The sequence below is a fragment of the Ranitomeya imitator genome, chromosome 2 (genome assembly GCF_032444005.1).
Source record: "Ranitomeya imitator isolate aRanImi1 chromosome 2, aRanImi1.pri, whole genome shotgun sequence".
Classification (NCBI taxonomy): domain Eukaryota; kingdom Metazoa; phylum Chordata; class Amphibia; order Anura; family Dendrobatidae; genus Ranitomeya; species Ranitomeya imitator.
Genome location: NC_091283.1, coordinates 625,695,882 through 625,719,107, shown reverse-complemented (window position 1 = coordinate 625,719,107; position 23,226 = coordinate 625,695,882). Strand labels below are relative to the sequence as shown.

The 23,226-nt window shown below is 45.0% G+C and overlaps 1 protein-coding gene and 1 pseudogene across 1 annotated transcript; both read left to right on the top strand.

Annotated features, from left to right (window-relative positions):
• Nucleotides 1-1,160: 1,160 nt before the first annotated feature.
• LOC138667643 (homeobox protein AKR-like) lies at nt 1,161-11,889 on the top strand. The gene is made up of 2 exons (XM_069755769.1): nt 1,161-1,377; nt 11,250-11,889. The coding sequence occupies exons 1-2, from the start codon at nt 1,165-1,167 to the stop codon at nt 11,385-11,387; spliced, it is 351 nt and encodes a 116-aa protein (XP_069611870.1). The 5' UTR covers nt 1,161-1,164; the 3' UTR covers nt 11,388-11,889.
• Nucleotides 1,729-2,760, top strand: LOC138667893 (EKC/KEOPS complex subunit Tp53rkb pseudogene; annotated as a pseudogene).
• Nucleotides 11,890-23,226: the final 11,337 nt, after the last annotated feature.

The window sequence follows — 23,226 nt, the reverse complement described above, 5'->3', positions numbered from 1 at the left end:
GGAGTTCAAGAGAGGCCTGGATGTCTTCCTAGAGCAGAACAATATTGTATCTTACAATTATTAGGTTCTGTAGAAGGACGTAGATCAGGGGATTTATTATGATGGAATATAGGCTGAACTGGATGGACAAATGTCTTTTTTCGGACTTACTAACTATGTTACTATGTTACTATGCTTCCCTGCACTGTAAGCGCCGTCCGTAAAGCAGAGCGGTGATGTCACCGCTGTGCTCTGCTTTACGGCCAGCCAGCGCTGACACAGTGCAGGACAGCAGAACGCCGGAGGACGCCACAGATACCGGAATGTAAGTATGTAGTGTTTTTTTTTTTTTACATTTACACTGGTAACCAGGGTAAACATCGGGTTACTAAGCACGGCCCTGCGCTTAGTAACCCGATGTTTACCCTGGTTACCAGTGAAGACATCGCTGAATCGGCATCACACACGCCGATTCAGCAATGTCTGCGGGAGAGCCAGCGACGAAATAAAGTTGTGGCCTTTCTGCTCTGACCAATGATGTCACAGCAGGATCCTGATCGCTGCTGCGTGCCAAACTCAATGATATCGCTATCCGGGACGCTGCAACGTCACGGATCGCTAGCGATATCGTTCAGTGTGAAGGTACCTTAAATCTACCCTCCCCATGGGGAATACAGGAATGCTCAGCTGAGTTGCTGTGTAGGGCGTAAGGAAGATAGCTGTCAGAGCCAATGGTTTTCAATATTTTTGCATGGCCAGCCTTTATACGGTGACAGTCAACCAATGATTGTCTGTTTACTTATAGGAGTCCCATGAGATTAGTAGTTTACATACTTCTATTTTTCACTATTTTATTCTTTCTATGTTTTATGGCTTATGCACATGATATTGCCTTTTAAGACCCATATCTATCAAATATTTATGGTGTATCCTTTAGGTATGTGATGTCTGATTGAAGGAAGTCTAGACAATGCTAAGTAGGATGACCCTCATGTGTAAATGAAGCCCCTCACCACTCTCTGGCCATTTTCAGGAAGAAACCAGACTCCTGTAGTGCAGTGATGCCTTTCAGTCCTGGTAGATTGTTCATGACGGCCATTTCTACACTATGTAGAACATACATTTTTCATGCTGTGTATATCTCTACCATTGTTTGACCCAATGTTTCTCACCACAGGACCAATTATGGCCAACATAAAGGAATGTATCCTGACTGACAGTGAGCATGACAGCGTGGAGCTGGAAGTTCCCGGGTCAAAGAGGAAGCGCAGAGGCAATCTGCCGAAAGAGGCTGTGAAAGTCCTACACGACTGGTTGTATGAGCACAGACACAATGCTTATCCCTCAGACACGGAGAAAGATATGTTATCTCTACAGACTCGTCTCACAGTGCTGCAGGTACGACCCCCAATGATTTCTTATATATGAGTACATAGTGGTTCTCCTTTGAAGCCAGTATTTTAGGATAGTTGTATAATAATGACACAATAGCGGTGATAGGGGTAACAAAATTGGTTTTCTGGAACCAGTCAATGTTTTTGTACTTGTTGCAAAAAAAAAAAAAAAAAAAAGATTAAAAGAAAAATGATTTGCCCCCTTAAATAGTGCCTCTCTTGACTTTGTGGTATTGCAGCGTGGCCTTATTGCCTTACATGGGGCTGCTCTGCAATACCATGCAAAGTCTTAGCAGTGCTGGAAATGTAGATTTCCAACTGGTTTATAAATGCTCAAAGACAGACCTTGCCGGACATGCTGCGTAAGGATGGTAAAGACCCTAACCAGTACACAATCTCTCGGAAGGGAAACCAAAACCCCGAGTCTCCCCCAATTCAGCAAAGATCAATTGCCTTCTCGTCAATGACACAGATGGAGCACCATACCATACCTGGTATGCTGGCTGTCCCCACTATGGCTGGTAACTTGGTACCTCTGCCTCTGATCTACCCTGTTAGACAACCTGTTCATGCTTTCACTACAGGATGCTTGGGTTTACCCTTTACCATGAATGCTGTGGAGAACAGCGTGGACAGCATAAGCAGGGAGCGGACTCGGCGGTACCTGGGGGGCTGCAGCTCATGAAGCAGGGGGCTGAGGCTCGGGTGTACCGGGGAAGTTTCCTGGGGAAAGCGGCTGTAGTGAAGGAGCGTTTCCCCTGGACGAGAAGCTGACACACCGGCGGACCGCCCAGGAGGTGCGCTCAATCTTCAGGTGCAGGAAGGCAGGTATTGCCACTCCTGTGGTTTATTTTGTTGATTATGTCTCTAACTGCATCTACCTGGAGGATATAGAAGGATCAGTCACTGTTCGGGACTTCATAATGACAGCGCAAGAACATGGCAGCAGCCTGTACAGCCTTGCAGAAAGGATTGGTCAGATATTGGCCTGGATGCATGATGAGGATGTCGTCCATGGGGACCTGACCACCTCGAACATGCTCCTACGGCCTTCACATCCGGACCTGAACCTGGTGCTGATCGATTTCGGCCTGAGCTTCATCTCTGCTCTCCCAGAAGATAAAGGTGTCGACCTTTATGTTTTGGAAAAGGCTTTCCTCAGCACTCACCCCCAGACAGAGGACGTGTTCAGAGCTCTGCTCCAAAGCTACACAGCCGCCTCCAAGAAATCCAGCCCCGTCATTAAAAAACTGGACGAAGTCAGACTGAGAGGCAGGAAGCGGTCCATGGTTGGGTAGACCGTCGTATATAGGACATCCTTTGGGTTGCATTTGATATTCTGTTTATGATGGTAATGAAAATACTATTAAATCTTGATACTTTTTTATGCCAGTGTGATATAGGACAGATGCAATGTTCCTCCAGCCAAAAAGGAAACTCCAACACCACCAGCCATAATCCCGCTCCTGATTTTCTTTCTCAATGGTTTATACTCCAGAGTACTGTTTCTGCCATCAACCATTATTGGCCATTAGGTCATTAAGGGATCATTGACCTGTCATCTGGTCACTCCGTTGTCCCGCTGTCTCTCTCAGCTGTCCCTAGAAGTCAGCGACAGTAAGGGTGTTTATTCGTCACTCATCTCTTCCTGGCAGATAGTCACAGTAGGAGGTCACCCCCTCATTCTTTCAGCTCTTTCTGGTAGTCAGTCATCCATCTTAGGCCTCCATCACATGTCCTAATATTTACGGTACTGGAAAAAAACAGTATCGGAGATGCCCTGTGTTTCATACGTGTGCCGCATCAGTATCACGCGCATCTACACCTGAGACAAGCCAGCACACTTTGCTCTGTTCTCAGGCGCCGGGTGCTGAAGACAGCTCACATTGTCCTCTACTCTCCCTACAATTAGGCTAGGTTCACATTGCGTAAATGGGTTAACGCTAACGGACTGCGTTGCACGGCGAAAATGTCGCAATTAACGCCGTGCAATGGGTCCGGCTATATTCACCTGTCCCGTTCCACCGATGCGCGCTGCTCCATCCTCGACATCCTCTGCCTTTGACGTTCAGTTCAGAGGACGCGATGACGCGCTTAATGCGCGCCGCCCTCTGACTGAACAGTCACAGCCAGAGGACCCGGAAGACGGAGCGGCACGCAGCAGTGGATCAGGGCCAGGTGACTATAGCAAGTGCCGTGGGCCTGAGCTAGTGCCGACTCAGGCACCTGACCCCCACAGCGCGCCGGTGTCCCCGCCTACTCAGGCCCCCCAGCACTCGGCGCCCAGCGACGATAGGGGAGTATGTTATTTTTTTTTTTATTGCAGCAGCATACAGAGCATATAATACTATGGAGCATCTTATGGGGGCCATCAACCTTTATGGAGCAGCATACAGGGCATATACTATGGAGCATCTTATGGGGGCCATCAACCTTTATGGAGCAGCGTATGGGGCATATGGATGGGAGCAGCAAATTACAGAACAATGGCGCAGGATGGGAGCAGCACATGACAGAATAGGGCAGCACATGACAGAACGGGGGTGCAGGATGGCAGCAGCACATGACAGAACGGGGTGCAGGATGCAAGCATCACATGACAGAGTGGGGGCACAGGATGGGAGTAGCACATTACAGAACTGTAGCGCAGGATGGGACCACCACATGACAGGATTGGGGTACAGGATGGGACCACCACATGACAGCATTGGGGTACAGGATTGGAGCACATGACAGGATGAGTGCTCAGGAAGACAGTAGCACATCACAAGATGGAGGCACACAAAACAAGATGGGGGCTGCACATGACAGGATGGGGGCGCAAGATGGTAGCAGCACATGACAAGATTAGGGCGCAGGATGAAAGAAACATACCAGGATGGAGACCATATACCAATATAAATGCTCACCACCCAGGCGTAGAACGGGTTCAATAACTAGTTATGTGTAACAGCTTTAAGCTGTGGAGAGTCATGAAGTTCCCGTGTACATTAGATCACCTATTGGCAGGTTTAGCAATTTAATCTATTAGTTATGAGAACTGTTACTGAGATATTAAATGTCTATAGCCAATTTTTTTACTTTGATCTATAAACAAGTGGGGGGGGGGGGCTGTAATAAGCGCAGTGGGATTGGTTCAAAGGGGATAAAACGGGGCGGGTGCTTAGGTTGAGGAGGGGCGGGTTTTGGGGCAAAAAGCGCGGGAAGGGACACTGCACGTTGCATCAGCAAGGAGAGAAGACCCACCCACCCTCCCTTTTTTGGGGTTGGGGCTTGGGTGATTAGTTTGGGTTGGGGCATCTGGAATTAACCAGGTTATTTACTTCTAGGGAGTTCATGTTCATATTGTCGTCACAGTGGCTGGTTTGGCGGGGGGGTGGGGTTCTTGGAGTTGAGGTTTTATGGGGTTGATCTGGCTTTGGTTTACAGGCTCTGGAAGGGGAGTTTACCTCGAGAGCTTTGGAGTTTGTTTGCCCGGAAACGGGTTACATGGTCCCTCGAGCTGGTGGTTACGGCTGAGGGTAAAGAAGGTTTTTGTTATAAGTTTGTGGGGGGGCCCATGGTGTGCCAGATTTTTTAGCTCCAAGAACCCTCCCCTCAAGTTTTTTACACAATTGTATAATTGGTGTTATTTATGCTTGTTTTGTCAATAAAATGGCCGCTGTGGCCAATTTATCCAAAGAAAAGAATGGTCATGTCTTAATTCGTTCGGTACTAAGCATTTTTTATGGGGAATTTGGTATTGAGTGGGGTGGATGATGTCATTAGAATGAAGGACCAATCTTGGTGATACGCAGTCAAGTGTGGTGCTTATTTTGCATGCTAGACATGGGGAGATCACTGTTTGACTTGTCACATGTGCTATCACTTAATATAATTATCTCCTGGTAAAAGACAAATGTTAAGTGTGTTGGTGAATCAGGGAGACTGTGTACATTGCACAGACTGCTGAGATTGTGCACAGCAATATACATAAAGGAATTAAGCTGGCTCCATATCCATTATGTTAAAGTCTGCTAAATTGGGATGGTGGCCTCCTGACTCTCCTACATTGGAAGATATGAGAAGAATCAGCTCTTGAGTTGAGCATTCAGGTGTATGATGGAATCATTAGAGACAGCTATCAGAAGGCATTTTAACACAATCCTATGAGTTTCTGAGGAAGACAAATATAGCCTTTTGATAAAAAAAAAATTCAGTTTCTTGAAAAGCAAGAGTTGAAGGGCTTTCATGTAATTAAAGGCAACCTGTCACTTGATTTTAGCTGCGCAAACTATGCACAACGTGAATCACTGCCTAAGTTTAAAGATCCAGCTGACAGAGATGGAATGAGTCTGATGCAACGTCTCACCGCCACACTACAGGAGATTGAGCAGTGTGGAGGGGTAATCTCAACACATCTTGCCGAATCTTTAAACTATGCTTCTTCTAAAACACTGAAACGATTCAGAGAAAAAAAAACCTGGTTGCAATTGTGCTGCCAGGCCCTAAGTCATGCTGTCTGAAAATTGAGCAATGTGAATCAAGCGTCAGGTTCTCTTTAAGATACTGATGGCCTCCAGATCAGATAGCTTTATCTTATCAGATAGATGGGGGTCCATCATCCAGCACCCACACTACACAGCTGTTTTCAACTGTGGAGTTGATTGGATGTAAGCAATGAACTTAGCAGAACAGCACAGCTCTGTTCAACGTGTTCTGTCTATACCCAACTACTGTTGCAGAGATCATATTCACTTTTAATAGGAGGTTGAGGGAAGGTTATGAAGTACCATGCTGAATGATGGTGAAGTCAGAGGACTAAGTAAGGGAAGAAAGAAAATGTGTAGGAAGATGTTCCATGTATTAAGTGAAATGTTCATGAAGTTATGCACCCACTATCTTTTGTACATAACTCCCACCAAGTTACTGTTCGGTAAAAGACCGTTCCATTTTAAGTAGTTGTCTCTCTCATTGAGCTTTGTAAAACCTGGTCCTGGCCAGCCAAAGTCACCGGCAACCATGCTGCCTGCAAGGGTGTGACATCCCGAAGCTAAGGTCCACACACCCAGCCAGGACCCCATCTTCATGTATTATGCCAGGGCAGGAAAGACTTCTCACAAACTAAATAACCAACAAGGGAAGAACACCGGTTTACAGAAAAGAAACCCTGTAAAAATGTATATAACCTTTATTAAATATTGATTAAGAACAAATAGGTAGAAATACCCTAAAGTAGAATAGCCTATATGGTTTGGGCTATAGAAAATTGTAAGGGGATATCTTCCCCTGGTATGACTAGGATGATATCTACCCAGGCACTAATAACCTCTATTAGAAAAGATAGAGATGTAAGCCCACCTTAAGATATCATGCAGTAGTACCTTGAACCAGTGACAAGAGAGTGCTGCCGCTTACTCATTCAATAGATGTGTAGAAATGGGTGATATTTCCCTAGACACTACAAAAAACACCTATATATCTGCCTACCTAGATGCGGAGGTTGGCACCCTAACACGAGAATGGCACCCCCGCTCGTACGGTGGCTGTCCCTAATCTCCTGCTTATACCCTATAAGATGATAGTTGGAAATAGAAGGCCAGATGGCCTGTCACAATCGTGTAATGGTATATTGTGTTGTATAAAATGAATGGGACCAACCAGAAATGTGATGTAAGAGAGGAGACAGAATATGTCATTCATCCCCCATGTACACAATATCAGGTGTATAAACACGTACAGAATAGGCGTCTAGGGACTCAGCAACATCTTGATAACACCATATCATTGGCCCCATATAAGTATTGGGAATTTACTGGTACTACTATAGAGCAACATGATCAAAAAATGATAGATGCAATTCAGATGTCATAACATGCCAGCATACCACCCAGCTAGCAGAAAAAAGCCAATAGGTGCATAATGTGCCCCTATGATATAGGTACCTTGATAATACAATTTATACTCATCTGTTAGTCTGTGGTGTATAGACAGTTTAGGGTCCCGATGAAGAGACTCCTTACATGAAACAAATAGACTCTCGACGTGTTTCCCCTACACACGGGTTCATCAGGAGAGATTCAATAATCACATGACAGTAGAGAGTTGTCCAAAAAAAAGGCTGCAGACTACACATAGAAACATCCTCCTTAATGTGGTATGCCAGCTGCTTCCTGTTTGGCGGGTATACCCAGATTCGCCACTCCTCCAAACGGTCTATGAGAGAGCCCTGCATTGGGGTGAGCAGCGCCATTACCTTGAAGACAAGTCGCACCAATCTACAGTGCACATGCTCCCCCTCCTGGGAGATGCTAGATGTACAGGTCACATGAACCGATAAGATCACTACACACTGCATACAGCGCATGCGTCAGTCTTACATCAGCTATATTATGGCAAACAGCCAAACACTACAGCGCATGCGCTGCCAACAGGGAAACTGCGTAATTAAGCACAGTGTTAACCCATGTGTATAGCAGCCAACCAGTGTGTAGGGCCCACGCTTTGTGTCCGGATCATCCCCCCAAGGCAACATATCCTGCTAAAGTATAGACATTGCCCTATATGCACCAACATACAAACGCAATCTATTACACACACTGCCACCCGGACTACATTTAAACACAATGTTACAAGAAGGAGCATATATTTGCATTCTAAAGCTGCAATGTTACAAACAGGAGCACATATTTACACAGATAACCATACATTTTTTTTTAAAATCAGAATAGTGCCCCCATAATACCAGGTATCTAAGACAAGGAAAGAAAATAATGCCAAAGATTAACAAAAGATATATAGAAAGATATGCGATATAATGACTGGATAAAACCTAACAGTCCTGATTCTGGCTAGTGATAAAGGACATTTGAATCATAAAGCAACAATAATTTTGTTGCTCATTTAAGCCATCCGGCACAAGAGTTCGTAGTTTGAATATCTATTGACATTCTTTTTGAAGAAGTTTATTTAAATTCCCACCCCATGGGTTCCGTCGCACTACCTCAAGGACACAGAATGACAGCACCTTGGGATCATCTTGATGAACAAACCTAACATGTTTTGCTAGAGGTGTATCCCTTTTGTGCTTGATGTCACCAAGATGTTTGCCAATGCGCCTGCGTAGGTCCCTTTTTGTTTTCCCGACATAATTGAGTGGACACAAGCAGGAAGCCATGTATACTACCCCTTCTGTCTTACAGTTTGCAAAGTCTCAAATAAAATAGACCCTTTCTTATGTGGTACCCCAAAAGGATTTCTCCCTTCTAACCCACGGGCAGAACTTACAGTCTCCACATCTAAAAGTACCACACGGTTTGCGGTCTAACCACGTGCCAGGTGGTTTCCCTTTTTCGTAGAAACTGTGGACCAATCGGTCTCTGATGGATCTAACCTTCCGGTAAGTAATTTTAGGGGTTGGTGGGATGAAATCTCTTAACTCGGGATCAGCTCTTAGTATCCCAGTGTTTCCTGAGGATTCTTTGTACAACATTGGATTTGTTGTCAAACATGCCAATAATTCTTGGAACATCAGGCCTATCAGCTCTGGGTGATGGATGCATCAAATCATGGCGGCCACACCCTGCCACACTCAGCAACATCTTCATAACACCATATCATTGGCCCCATATAAGTATTGGGAATTTACTGGTACTACTATAGAGCAACATGATCAAAAAATGATAGATACAATTCAGATGTCATAACATGCCAGCATACCACCCAGCTAGCAGATAAAAGCCAATAGGTGCATAATGTGCCCCTATGATATAGGTACCTTGCTATATCTCACCCTCGGCTACCACCATTTGCCACGTTACACATGTTGCCCAATCCGTAGGCAGCATGTATCAGACGCTGGTTAAATTAATTCAAACAGGTATGTCTGACTCTGAAACACAGCGGCGTTTCAGAGAAAAACATTCTTTAAAAGCCGCTGGTGATAAAGACCGCACTGTAGACTAGTCGGACATCACAGTGTTCCGGAGTGAAACATACCTGGCCGAGTGGATATATCTAGTGTCTGACACATGCTGCACACGGTGTGGGCAGTACGTATCAGCTGAGGTTTACGTTAAGTTCTGAGAATACTATTTTCTGAAGCTAAAAAGGTATTAAATCACTGCTTTTAGTTTCATTTTATGTGTCTTCTAGGTTTATATGATATTCTGGACCCAATTAAGACTGGCATTGTGCCCAGTATTGGCAGAGCTGGCAGAAACTAGTGCAAAAACCACAAACATCACAAAAGTTTTATATAACTTCGAATTGTGCAAAAGTTTTGTGACACTTCAAGATATGATGCATACTCCCGACTCGACGGTTTCTGGCTTGACTCAATTCACCTGCATTGAGCGAGGCCACGGCCATCTTGTCAGAATGTGGCCAGGAGTATGCAGATTACATTCTTTACATGACCACTGGCTCCCTGTGTCGGCGCTGGAGAATCCTCACAGCGTGCAGAAGATTCAGAAGTCTGTAGTCACAGGACTGAACAACCCCTTTAAGACATATTAAAAAATCTGCTAAATCTGCTAAATCACTCCACTGAATGCAGTGACATTAGTAACGCTCAGGCACTGCTCCATTAAAGCTCGTAACTGAGTTAATCAGACATTTATCACCTATTGGATGAGAAGTGATAAATATCCCTTGTGGGATAACCCCTTTACATTTTAACTTATTACAGCTAATTTTTAGGTAATGGGAACATATAAATGTGAAAAAATATATAGAACCAAAAAGTGACGCTCCCGCCCCCACCCCTCCATTCTATATGGAACAATTGCTGCCGGTTATTACACGCAGCGATATTCGCATGTGTTCCCTGAACCGTGCAGATTCACCGCCCCTAATACATTGTACGGGTGAAATTTCTCTTGCGAGGCTCGAATCTCAGAAAGATAAAAAGACATGCTGCGTCCTGGAAAGACGCGCCGCATGTTCGTCTGATAAACAGGCATAGGTGAACGAATAGTGGGCAGGCTCGGACTGGCCCACAGGGTAACAGGGGAATCGCCCGGTGGGCCCCTGTGCAGGTCTGGGCCACCAACCCCACTGTATGGGCAGTACTTGGCATAATTCACATGATTTACTCTGTACAGAAAAAAATAGCATATCATCATTCAGTAACCAAACTAGCTAGTTTGTTATTATGTAGAGATATAGGTAACTTTGTGTCTGAGGGTAGTATAATATTTGTATGCAGGTGAAAAGTGGGCCCCCAAAGTCAATGTTACTGGTGGGCCCTTGGCACACCAGTCCGACACTGATAGTGGGCATAAGATTTCTTGAAATCCCGTCCTCTGTGCCGTAACATCTGGATGCTGTGGATTGGACGCTGCACAAGTATGCAGCATTCAACCTGCAGCGTTTATCGTGTGCACAAATCCTTACAGTAAACCGGTCACTAGGTTTTTTCTACACCGTCTGAGAAGAAACCCTTACTCCAGAATCACATTACATACTGGACCTGTTTGTATATTTTAGATAAAACCTGTAATTTATCTTCTGCAGGTCTAGCATTGCAGCAGGTTTACTATTCCTCTAATGATAATCGCATGATGATAAAACAGTGATTTTATCAAAACTACACTAAGCAGCCCAGTAAGTGACACATGGCAGGAATCAGGGTTACAGGTCTCGGACTATATATTGCCCTGCTCTCAGATTAGTATGATGATGCCCCCACATACGTGCACATGGTATGATGCCCCCACAGCCACATTGTGTACTTTTGTGTAAACCGCTGCAGAAAACACAAGGATAAAAAGCACAAAATCAGTATTTATGCAAGGTGAGAACTTGGCCTTGAAGATTGCACTGTAATCAATGAGGGCAATTATACCCATGAAAACCTTTGACTATTTTGAATCTATTTTCATCTGTATTCCATAGAGCTGGCCATACACGAGAAGACTGTCGGATGAGCGAGGATTTGGCCAATCGTCCGTCCAACAGCCATCTAAACCGACTGTTCAACAGAAGCGATTGCTCGGCCCAGCACTCTTCTGCTCTCTAAGAGAGCGCCACTGACATGTCAGCTGTCAGCTTAGCTCAGAGAGAACAATGCGATCAGCAGTCCAAAATTGGACATACATGATTGACAGCTGCCCCTATCATCAGTTGATGGCGCTCCCATACAAATTGGACCATCAATCGAACCCATCGATATTGGCTGAAGGGAACCTGAACTTAATGGGTCTGAAAATTAGTAGTGAAGGGAGCACAGCATGAGGCAAACACTGATCTGGCTGAGCAAGGATTGAAACTCATCTATTCTGGAAAAAGCATGGAAATCTATTGTAATTCATTGTTGTCAAGATTTTTTGTCTTTTTGCTAATAAAGAATGGACATTTGCAACTAATTACCATTAAATACACAGGTGTGTTGTATAAATATCATGCCTAAAAAGAGGTCTGTGTTTTTTATGTTGTGAGAAGGCAATGACTGAAGGTTTTGTTGAAACGCTTTGTTTCCTTCAGACATTTTATTTGACATGAATGTTTTTCTCTCTGTCTAAAGTAGATGCCAAAGAACAGGGAAGGGGGTGGGATGTCACAAAATGGAGCCTGTGGCTACAGGAAGCTGTATTAGGGGGAAAGCCTCTTTCCTATCACCCACAATGTCAGATTTCACATGCACCCTGCACTATTAAATGTGAAGGTGGACAAAGGGGGGGGGGGGGGTTGTTTGCTCAAAAATTGTTAGCTTGAGATCTCCTTGGCTGGAGAAAAACAATCAGCCTGGTTGGTGGAGGAGCAAGTGATAATTCTTATGGTACCTTCACATTTAGCGACGCTGCAGCAATCCAGACAACAATCCCGATCACTGCAGCATCGCTGTTTGGCCACTGGAGAGCTGTCACAGACAGCTCTCCAGCGACCAACGATGCCGGTCCCCTGGTAACCAGGGTAAACATCGGGTTACTAAGCGCAGGGCCGCGCTTAGTAACCCGATGTTTACCCTGGTTACCAGCGTAAATGTAAAAAAAAAAAATACATACTTACCTTCCGTTGTCTGTCCTTCGGCGTTCTGCTTCTCTGCACTGTGTAAGCACAGCGGCCGGAAAGCAGAGCAGTGATGTCACCGCTGTGCTCTGCTTTCCGGCCGCTGTGCTTACACAGTGCAGAGAAGCAGAACGCCGGAGGACAGACAGCGGAAGGTAAGTATGAAGTGTTTTTTTTTTTTTAACTTTTACGCTAAAACATTAATCTGATCATATTACTTGAAGAGTAGAGATCATAAAAGAGCATTGTGTTTGAGGATCTGTGAAAAAGTCAATAGTATTTTCCAAAAACACTATAAAAACCATTTTGCCACAAGGCACTGTGCACATCATGACTTGTCTTTACATTTTGGGTATTTTAGAAACTAAGCAGAAACACCCATGTTCTCAAAAGCTGCTAATTCAGAAATGATAGATGTGTTTCAATCAGGTCCCCCAAAAACTGATGGATCTTATTAAATAGGGCACATCAGGTTCACAGTGTTTTTGACATCAAAAACATTACAGCAAATTCCGTGTTCTCACAAACTTGTGCCCTCATTAGCCCATGTAGGCGACAATGGCTGTCAGATGCATGTGGCAGCGCAGCATGAGACGTTCCCTTAGTAAATGTGCCCTGATGTCCAATCTAACAGACAACCCTTTCAGGGTATGTGCACACGTTGCGGATTTTCCTGCGGATCTGCAGAGGATTTGGCGCTGTGGATTCACAGCAGTTTTCCATGCGTTGTACAGTACCATGTAATCCTATGGAAAACCAAATCCTCAGTGCACATGCTGCGGAAAATACCTCGCGGAAACGCAGCGGTTTATTTTCCGCAGCATGTCAATTCTTTCTGCGGATTCCGCAGTGTTTTACACCTATTTCATAATGGGAATCTACAGGTGTAAAAATGCAGGCGAAATCCGCACAAAATCCGCAATGGAATCCGCAACGTGTGCACATACCCTCAAAGTCAGCACAACAAAGCAATTGGACATTTGTGAATGAACATAAATAATTCCTGTTATTGTATTTAATTTTCTGCTGATCAATATAAAATTGTAAACTGAATTTGGATTCATTGATGGTTCACAATAAAACATAAAAACACCTTAATCCAAGTAGAAAAACCAGGGGGAATAACAGTTATGATTTAATAATTTGTATAACACTAACATACCCTGCAGCAATGTTTGCAAATTAGATAAAAAAGATATATGCAGAGAAAGGCTTAAATAAATAGCAAATATTATAAGGGGTTGTCTACCTTTAGGGAGATTTTTTATTTTAGTGCATGTATTTAAGGCTTAAAATGATTCAATTGTGTCTTATTAAAAATGTTGCACAGGTTGTATTTTATAGGCTGTTAGATTTCCTGCACATTCAACTGTGAAGCCGTCTGTGGTCATAAATCAGCTGAGAAGAGCTCAGAAAAAGATGAAATGATCTACAAACTCTCCCTTATTCCTACTATCCACATTACACTAATGTTTGCTGCACCAATTGATGTCAACAGGTTTGATCAAGAGTCTAAAATGTATGGGGGCCCAGGACAACTGAGCGTGGGGGAAATAATGGTCAGACATGTCCAAATTTCTGATCCTCTTGTTCTCCTGGAGATAAGCCACTGGATGACATGTCTGTCAGTGGCTGTCTCATAGAAACCATAGTAATGCTTGCCCGAGCAAGCACTCCTGTGTATGGGAGAGCTGGCCAGGATGGATGAAGAAAAAGATGGCAGAACCATAGTTTGGCCCACAGCCATATAATGGGAATGACGGGCACTAGGTGAAGTTGACACAAGCATATATAAAATTGCCTGATTTTCTTCCTGAATAAATGGACAATTTTTCACCTGTATTGTAATTCGTGTTCAATCCATATAGCATCATTTTTATACATCAGCCATTAATAAAAATCAGAGCAGATGCAATACAGTTCTGGATGGGATGCAATGTTTTCTGAGCACCCTGTTATGAACAGGTGATTCAGAACCACAATGGACCTAGTGGTTAAGCGCACACAAGTGACCTGTTTAGTTACAAAAAAGGACGAGCTCTGAGACGTGGGAACTCTGCTGACCGCAATCCCTGATCCTATCATACCACACTAAAGGTAGCCGTGGAGCGCTCCTGTCCAGAACCTAGGCGCCTCGTCACAGCCTGAGAAACTAGCTAACCTGAAGATGGAAAAATAAGCCTACCTTGCCTCAGAGAAATTCCCCAAAGGAAAAGGCAGCCCCCCACATATAATGACTGTGAGTAAGATGAAAATACAAACAAAGAGATGAAAATAGATTTTAGCAAAGTGAGGCCCGACTTACTGAATAGACCGAGGATAGGAAAGATAGCTTTGCGGTCAGCACAAACACCTACAAACAACCACCCAGAGGGGACAAAAAGACCCTCCGCACCGACTAACGGTACGGAGGTGCTCCCTCTGTGTCTCAGAGCTTCCAGCAGCAAGAAAAACCAATATAGCAAGCTGGACAGAAAATTTAGGAAACAAAGTAACATAAGCAAAACTTAGCTCATGCAAGGCAGACAGGCCACAGGAACATCCAGGAGAAAGCAAGGCCAATACTGGAACATTGACTGGAGGCCAGGAACAAAGAACTAGGTGGAGTTAAGTAGAGCAGCACCTAACGACTTAACCTCGTCACCTGCGGAAGGAAACTCATAGACAGAACCAGCCGAAGTACCACTCATTACCACAGGAGGGAGCTTGACCACAGAATTCACAACAGTACCCCCCCCTTGAGGAGGGGTCACCGAACCCTCACCAGAGCCCCCAGGCCGACCAGGATGAGCCAAATGAAAGGCACGAACCAGATCGGCAGCATGAACATCAGAGGCAAAGACCCAGGAATTATCTTCCTGACCATAACCCTTCCACTTAACCAGGTACTGGAGTTTCCGTCTCGAAATACGAGAATCCAAAATCTTCTCCACTATATACTCCAACTCCCCCTCAACCAAAACCGGGGCAGGAGGATCAACGGATGGAACCATAGGTGCCACGTATCTCACCAACAATGACCTATGGAACACGTTATGGATGGAAAAAGAAGCTGGAAGGGTCAAACGAAAAGACACAGGATTAAGAACCTCAGAAATCCTATACGGACCAATGAAACGAGGCTTAAACTTAGGAGAAGAATCTTTCATAGGGATATAACGAGATGACAACCAAACCAAATCCCCAACACGAAGTCGGGGACCCACACAGCGTCTGCAGTTAGCGAAACGCTGAGCCTTCTCCTGAGACAATGTCAAATTGTCCACCACATGAGTCCAAATCTGCTGCAATCTATCCACCACAGTATCCACACCAGGACAGTCAGAAGACTCAACCTGCCCTGAAGAGAAACGAGGATGGAAGCTGGAATTGCAGAAAAACGGCAAAACCAAAGTAGCCGAGCTGGCCCGATTATTAAGGGCGAACTCAGCCAAAGGCAAAAAGGACACCCAATCATCCTGATCGGCAGAAACAAAACATCTCAGATATGTTTCCAAGGTCTGATTGGTTCGTTCCGTCTGTCCATTTGTCTGAGGATGGAAAGTCGAGGAAAAAGACAAATCAATGCCCATCCTAGCACAAAAGGCTCGCCAAAACCTCGACACAAACTGGGAACCTCTATCAGAAACGATGTTCTCCGGAATGCCATGTAAACGAACCACATGCTGGAATAACAATGGCACCAAATAAGAGGAGGAGGGCAATTTAGACAAGGGTACCAAATGGACCATCTTAGAAAAGCGATCACAAACAACCCAAATGACCGACATCTTTTGAGAGATGGGGAGATCCGAAATAAAATCCATAGAGATATGTGTCCAGGGCCTCTTCGGAACTGGCAAGGGCAAAAGCAACCCACTGGCACGAGAACAGCAGGGCTTAGCCCGAGCACAAATCCCACAGGACTGCACAAATGAACGCACATCCCGCGACAGAGACGGCCACTAAAAGGATCTAGCCACCAAATCTCTGGTACCAAAGATTCCAGGATGACCAGCCAACACCGAACAATGAACCTCAGAGATAACTCTACTCGTCCATTTATCAGGGACAAACAGTCTCTCCGCTGGGCAACGGTCAGGTCTATTAGCCTGAAATTTTTGTAGCACCCGCCGCAAATCAGGGGAGATGGCAGACAAAATTACCCCCTCCTTGAGAACACTCGCCGGCTCAGACAAACCTGGAGAGTCGGGCACAAAACTCCTAGACAGGGCATCCGCCTTTACATTTTTTGAGCCCGGAAGGTACGAAACCACAAAGTCGAAACGGGAGAAAAACAGCGACCAACGAGCCTGTCTAGGATTCAACCGCTTGGCTGACTCGAGATAAATCAAGTTCTTGTGATCAGTCAAGACCACCACGCGATGCTTAGCTCCTTCAAGCCAATGACGCCACTCCTCGAATGCCCACTTCATGGCCAGCAACTCACGATTGCCAACATCATAATTACGCTCAGCAGGCGAAAACTTCCTGGAAAAGAAGGCGCATGGCTTCATCACCGAGCCATCAGAACTTCTTTGCTACAAAACAGCCCCTGCTCCAATCTCAGAAGCATCAACCTCGACCTGGAACGGGAGCGAAACATCTGGTTGGCACAACACAGTGGCAGAAGAAAAACGACGCTTCAACTCTTGAAAAGCTTCCACAGCAGCAGAAGACCAATTGACCACATCAGCACCCTTCTTGGTCAAATCAGTCAACGGTTTAGCAATACAAGAAAAATTATTGATGAAGCGACGATAAAAATTAGCAAAACCCAGGAACTTTTGCAGACTCTTCAGAGATGTCGGCTGAGTCCAATCATGAATGGCTCGAACTTTAACAGGGTCCATTTCCATAGTAGAAGGGGAAAAAATGAAACCCAAAAATGAAACCTTCTGAACACTAAAGAGACACTTAGACCCCTTCACAAACAAAGAATTCGCACGCAGAATCTGGAACACCATTCTGACCTGCTTCACGTGAGACTCCCAATCATCCGAGAAGACCAAAATATCATCCAAGTATACAATCAGGAATCTATCCAGGTACTCTCGGAAGATGTCATGCATAAAGGACTGAAACACTGATGGAGCATTAGAAAGTCCGAATGGCATCACCAGGTACTCAAAATGGCCCTCGGGCGTATTAAATGCTGTTTTCCATTCATCACCCTGTTTAATACGCACAAGATTATACGCACCACGAAGATCTATCTTGGTGAACCAACTAGCCCCCTTAATCCGAGCGAACAAATCAGACAGCAAGGGGTACTGAAATTTGACCGGGATTTTATTTAGAAGGCGGTAATCAATACAAGGTCTCAGCGAACCATCCTTCTTGGCCACAAAAAAGAACCCTGCTCCCAATGGTGAAGACGACGGACGAATATGACCCTTCTCCAAGGATTCCTTTACGTAACTCTGCATAGCGGCGTGCTCAGGTACAGACAAATTAAACAGTCGAGCTTTAGGAAATTTACTACCAAGAATCAAATCGATAGCACAATCACAATCCCTATGCGGAGGTAGGGCACTGGACTTGGGCTCATCAAATACATCCTGGTAATCTGACAAGAACTCTGGGACCTCAGAAGGGGTGGATGATGAAATAGACAGAAATGGAACATCACCATGTACCCCCTGACAACCCCAGCTGGACACAGACATTGATTTCCAATCCAATACTGGATTATGGACTTGTAGCCATGGCAACCTCAACACGACCACATCATGCAAATTATGTAACACCAAAAAGCAAATATCCTCCTGATGCGCAGGAGCCATGCACATGGTCAGCTGGGTCCAATACTGAGGCTTATTCTTGGCCAAAGGCGTAGCATCAATTCCTCTCAATGGAATAGGATGCTGCAAGGGCTCCAAGGAAAACCCACAGCGCCTAGCATATTCCAAGTCCATCAAATTCAGGGCAGCGCCTGCATCCACAAATGCCATGACGGAATAGGATGACAAAGAGCAGATCAAAGTAACTGACAAAAGAAATTTCGACTGTACAGTACCAATGGTGGCAGACCTAGCGGACCGCTTAATGCGCTTAGGACAATCGGAGATAGCATGAGTGGAATCACCACAATAAAAACACAGCCCATTCCGTCGTCTGTGTTCTTGCCGTTCAGCTCTGGTCAAAGTCCTATCGCACTGCATAGGCTCAGGTCCATGCTCAGATAATACCGCCAAATGGTGCACAGTTTTACGCTCACGCAAGCGTCGATCGATCTGAATAGCCAAAGACATAGACTCATTCAGACCAGCAGGCATAGGAAATCCCACCATGACATCCTTAAGGGCTTCAGAGAGACCTTTTCTGAAAATTGCTGCCAGCGCGCATTCATTCCAATGAGTGAGCACAGACCACTTCCTAAATTTCTGACAATATATCTCTACCTCATCCTGACCCTGACACAGAGCCAGCAAATTTTTCTCTGCCTGATCCACTGAATTAGGTTCATCATACAGCAATCCGAGCGCCAGAAAAAACGCATCAATATTACATAATGCAGGATCTCCTGGCGCAAGAGAAAATGCCCAATCTTGAGGGTCGCCGCGTAATAAAGAAATAATGATCTTTACTTGTTGAACTGGGTGACCAGAGGAGCGGGGTTTCAAAGCCAGAAATAGTTTACAATTATTTTTGAAATTCAGAAATTTAGCTCTATCTCCAGAAAATAACTCAGGAATAGGAATTTTAGGTTCTAACATAGGATTCTGACCCACTAAATCTTGAATGTTCTGTACACTTATAGCGAGATTATCCATCAAAGAGGACAGAGCTTGAATGTCCATCACAACACCTGTGTTCTGAACCACCCAAATGTCTAGGGGAAAAAAGACAAAACACAGTGCAAAGAAAAAAAAATGGTCTCAGAACTTCTCCTTTCCCTCTATTGAGAAGCATTAGTACTTTGGGCCTCCAGAACTGTTATGAACAGGTGATTCAGAACCACAATGGACCTAGTGGTTAAGCGCACACAAGTGACCTGTTTAGTTACAAAAAAGGACGAGCTCTGAGACGTGGGAACTCTGCTGACCGCAATCCCTGATCCTATCATACCACACTAAAGGTAGCCGTGGAGCGCTCCTGACCAGAACCTAGGCGCCTCGTCACAGCCTGAGAAACTAGCTAACCTGAAGTTAGAAAAATAAGCCTACCTTGCCTCAGAGAAAATCCCCAAAGGAAAAGGCAGCCCCCCACATATAATGACTGTGAGTAAGATGAAAATACAAACAAAGAGATGAAAATAGATTTTAGCAAAGTGAGGCCCGAATTACTGAATAGACCGAGGATAGGAAAGATAGCTTTGCGGTCAGCACAAAAACCTACAAACAACCACCCAGAGGGGACAAAAAGACCCTCCGCACCGACTAACGGTACGGAGGTGCTCCCTCTGTGTCTCAGAGCTTCCAGCAGCAAGAAAAACCAATATAGCAAGCTGGACAGAAAATTTAGGAAACAAAGTAACATAAGCAAAACTTAGCTCATGCAAGGCAGACAGGCCACAGGAACATCCAGGAGAAAGCAAGGCCAATACTGGAACATTGACTGGAGGCCAGGAACAAAGAACTAGGTGGAGTTAAGTAGAGCAGCACCTAACGACTTAACCTCGTCACCTGCGGAAGGAAACTCATAGACAGAACCAGCCGAAGTACCACTCATTACCACAGGAGGGAGCTTGACCACAGAATTCACAACAGCACCCATAGACTGGAATAAGCGAGTCTAACTCAAATACAGAAAAATGTAATGCATGATGTGATTTTTGTTTCACAGACTTCTGGTCCATGAAGAAAAACATTCATCTGAACAGTGGAGGGGCAACTGAATAACATTGGTCCTAACACTTTCCAAGTGTAGTCAATTTTTTTCACAGACAACACTTGGACCAAATCTATGGTCATGTGAACATTCCCTAAAGGCTCATTTACACTGGCCAATAATCTGTAAGATTGTAAGACTGATACATCATAATTGTAGAATGCGAATTGGTTGAGTGACTGAACGGTGCGTATTTCATCTTGCATGAAATCGTTTAGACAAGTAAAAAAAAGTCTCATTCATCTGTAGAAAATCGTGTAATGAAAATGGCAATTGCTCAATCATTCAACAATTAGACAGACAAAAGTCCTAAATAGATATCTGCCAATTAGAACACAGTGCACGATGTTTGATGTTACAGTATAACGATCTTTATAAGAATCGTGAATAGAATGGTTGAAAATACACTAAAGGTACCGTTACACTAAACGACTTACTAACGATTACGACCAGCGATACGACCTAGCCGTGATTGTTGGCAATTCGTTGTGTGGTCGATGGGGAGCTGTCACACAGCAGCTCTCTCCAACGACCAATGATCAGGGGAACGACTTCGGCATAGTTGAAACTGTCTTCAACGATGCCGAAGTCCCCCTGCAGCACCCGGGTAACCAGGGTAAACATCGGGTTACTAAGTGCAGGGCCGCGCTTAGTAACCCGATATTTACCCTGGTTACCATTGTAAAAGTTAAAAAAAAAAAAACAGTACATACTCACATTCTGATGTCTGTCACGTCCCCCGCCGTCGTCCACAGGGTTAAAACTGCTTTCGGCAGGAGCGCTTGCTAATGCACGCGCTGCTGCTGAGAGCTTCCCTGCACTGAATGTGTCAGCGTCGGCCGTAACAGCGGTGACGTCACCGCTGTGCTCTGCTTTACGGCCGGCGCTGACAGTCAGTGCAGAGAAGCTCTCGTGGACGCCGGGGGACATGACAGACATCAGAATGTGAGTATGTACTGTTTTTTTTTTTTTACTTTTACAATGGTAACCAGGGTAAATATCGGGTTACTATGCGCGGCCCTGCGCTTAGTAACCCAATGTTTACCCTGGTTACAAGTGAAGACATCGCTGAATCGGCGTCACACACGCCGATTCAGCGATGCCTGCAGGGAGTCCAGCGACGAAACAAAGTTCTGGCCTTCTAGCTCCGACCAACGATATCACAGCAGGATCCTGATCGCTGCTGCATGTCAAACTGAACGATATCGCTAGCCAGGACGCTGCAACGTCACAAATCGCTAGCGATATCGTTCAGTGTGAAGGTACCTTAAGCCCTTATTTTCTAGTTTGGTCAATTGTTTTCTAGTTGTGAGGTATGAACATTCATCCTTGAAAGGATTATCTGATCATGTAAACAAACCCTTAGCATAAGCTCGTTTGCGGACTCTCCACAACAGTGTAAAGGTACTGTCACACTGAGCAACTTTTGAACGAGAACGACAGCGATCTGTGACGTTGCAGTGTCCTGGATAGCGATCTCGTTGTGTTTGATACGCAGCAGCGATCAGGATCCTACTGTGATATCGCTGGTCGGAGCTAAAAGGCCAGAACTTTATTTCGCCGCTGGATCACCCGCTGTCATCGCTAGATCGGCGTGTGTGATGCCAATCCAGCGATGTGTTCGCTTGTAACCAGGGTAAACATCGGGTTACTAAGCGCAGGGCTGCGCTTAGCAACCCAATGTTTACCCTGGTTATCATTGTAAATGTAAAAAAAAACAAAAAAAAAAACAAAAATCATTACTTACATTCCGGTGTCTGTCACGTCCCTCGCAGTCAGCTTCCCGCACTGACTGAGCACCGGCCGGCCGTAAAGTAAAAGCAGAGCACAGCGGTGACGTCACCGCTGTGCTCTGCTTTACGGCCGGCACTGACACAGTCAGTGCGGAAAGCTGACGGCGAGGGACGTGACAGACACCAGAATGTAAGTATGTAGTGTTTTTTGGGGCCCTGCGCTTAGTAACCCGATGTTTACCCTGCTTACCCGGGGACTTCGGCATCGTTGGTCGCTGGAGAGCTGTCTGTGTGACAGCTCCCCAGCGACCACACAACCTCTTACCAACGATCACGGCCAGGTCGTATCGCTGGTCGTGATCTTTGGTAAATCATTTAGTGTAACGGTACCTTAACTGTTATGATCCGGTGACCTTGGAGCCGCATGAATCTTTCTCTGGAGTAGGTGGAAACTATACTGACCGCAAATCCTATACTAACACCGCAACTAGAAGTAGCCGTGGGGTGTGCCTAACAAATCCTAGACACCTCGACACAGCCGGAGGACTAAATACCCCTATAGATAGAAATAGGAAATCTACCTTGCCTCCGAGCAGAACCCCAAAGGATAGGCAGCCCCCCACGAATATTGACTGTGAGTAGTAGAGGAAAGACACACGCAGGCAGAAAACAGGATTTTAGCAAAAGAGGCCACTCTAGCTAAAAAGGAAAGTATAGGACAGAATACTAAGCGGTCAGTATTAAAACCCTTCCAAAAATATCCACAGCAGAAAGTACAAAAATTCCACCATTTAACTAAAGACGTGGAACGTATATCTGCAACTCCAGAGAATCCAACAAGACTGAGAAAATATTGACACAATCTAAGCTGGACAAGAAAAAACAAATGAATAGCACTGAAATAATTTAGCACACAGCATGTGTGCCACAGAAACAAAAACCAGACACTTATCTTTGCTGATTTGGCAGCAAGGCAGGAGGAACCAGACAGGGATCCAAAACCTCCAAAAACCATGGACAACTGGCACAGACTAATGAATCCAGCACACCTAAATACCCCAGTCAGAACTGCAATCAGCAGATACACCTGACCAGGACTGCAAGCCAGGGACAACTGTATTACCACCTACAACAACCGGAGGGAGCCCAAAAGCAGAATTCACAACACTTAACACAGACTATAGATAACAAACAGTGGAAAAGTTTCAATGTAACCAAATAGCAAAAAAGATTTTTATCCCCAAATAGATGCATTTTATTTAAAAAAAATCAATGCTTCCAAAGCTGTATAAGCCCTTTAGGGTTCACAATCCATCCAT

Coding starts and splice junctions, on each gene's coding strand:
- LOC138667643 (XM_069755769.1), top strand. CDS start 1,165: ATGGCCAACATAAAGGAATGTATCCTGACTGACAGTGAGCATGACAGC. Junction 1,378..11,249: donor CTCGTCTCACAGTGCTGCAG/GTACGACCCCCA, acceptor TGTATTCCATAG/AGCTGGCCATACACGAGAAG.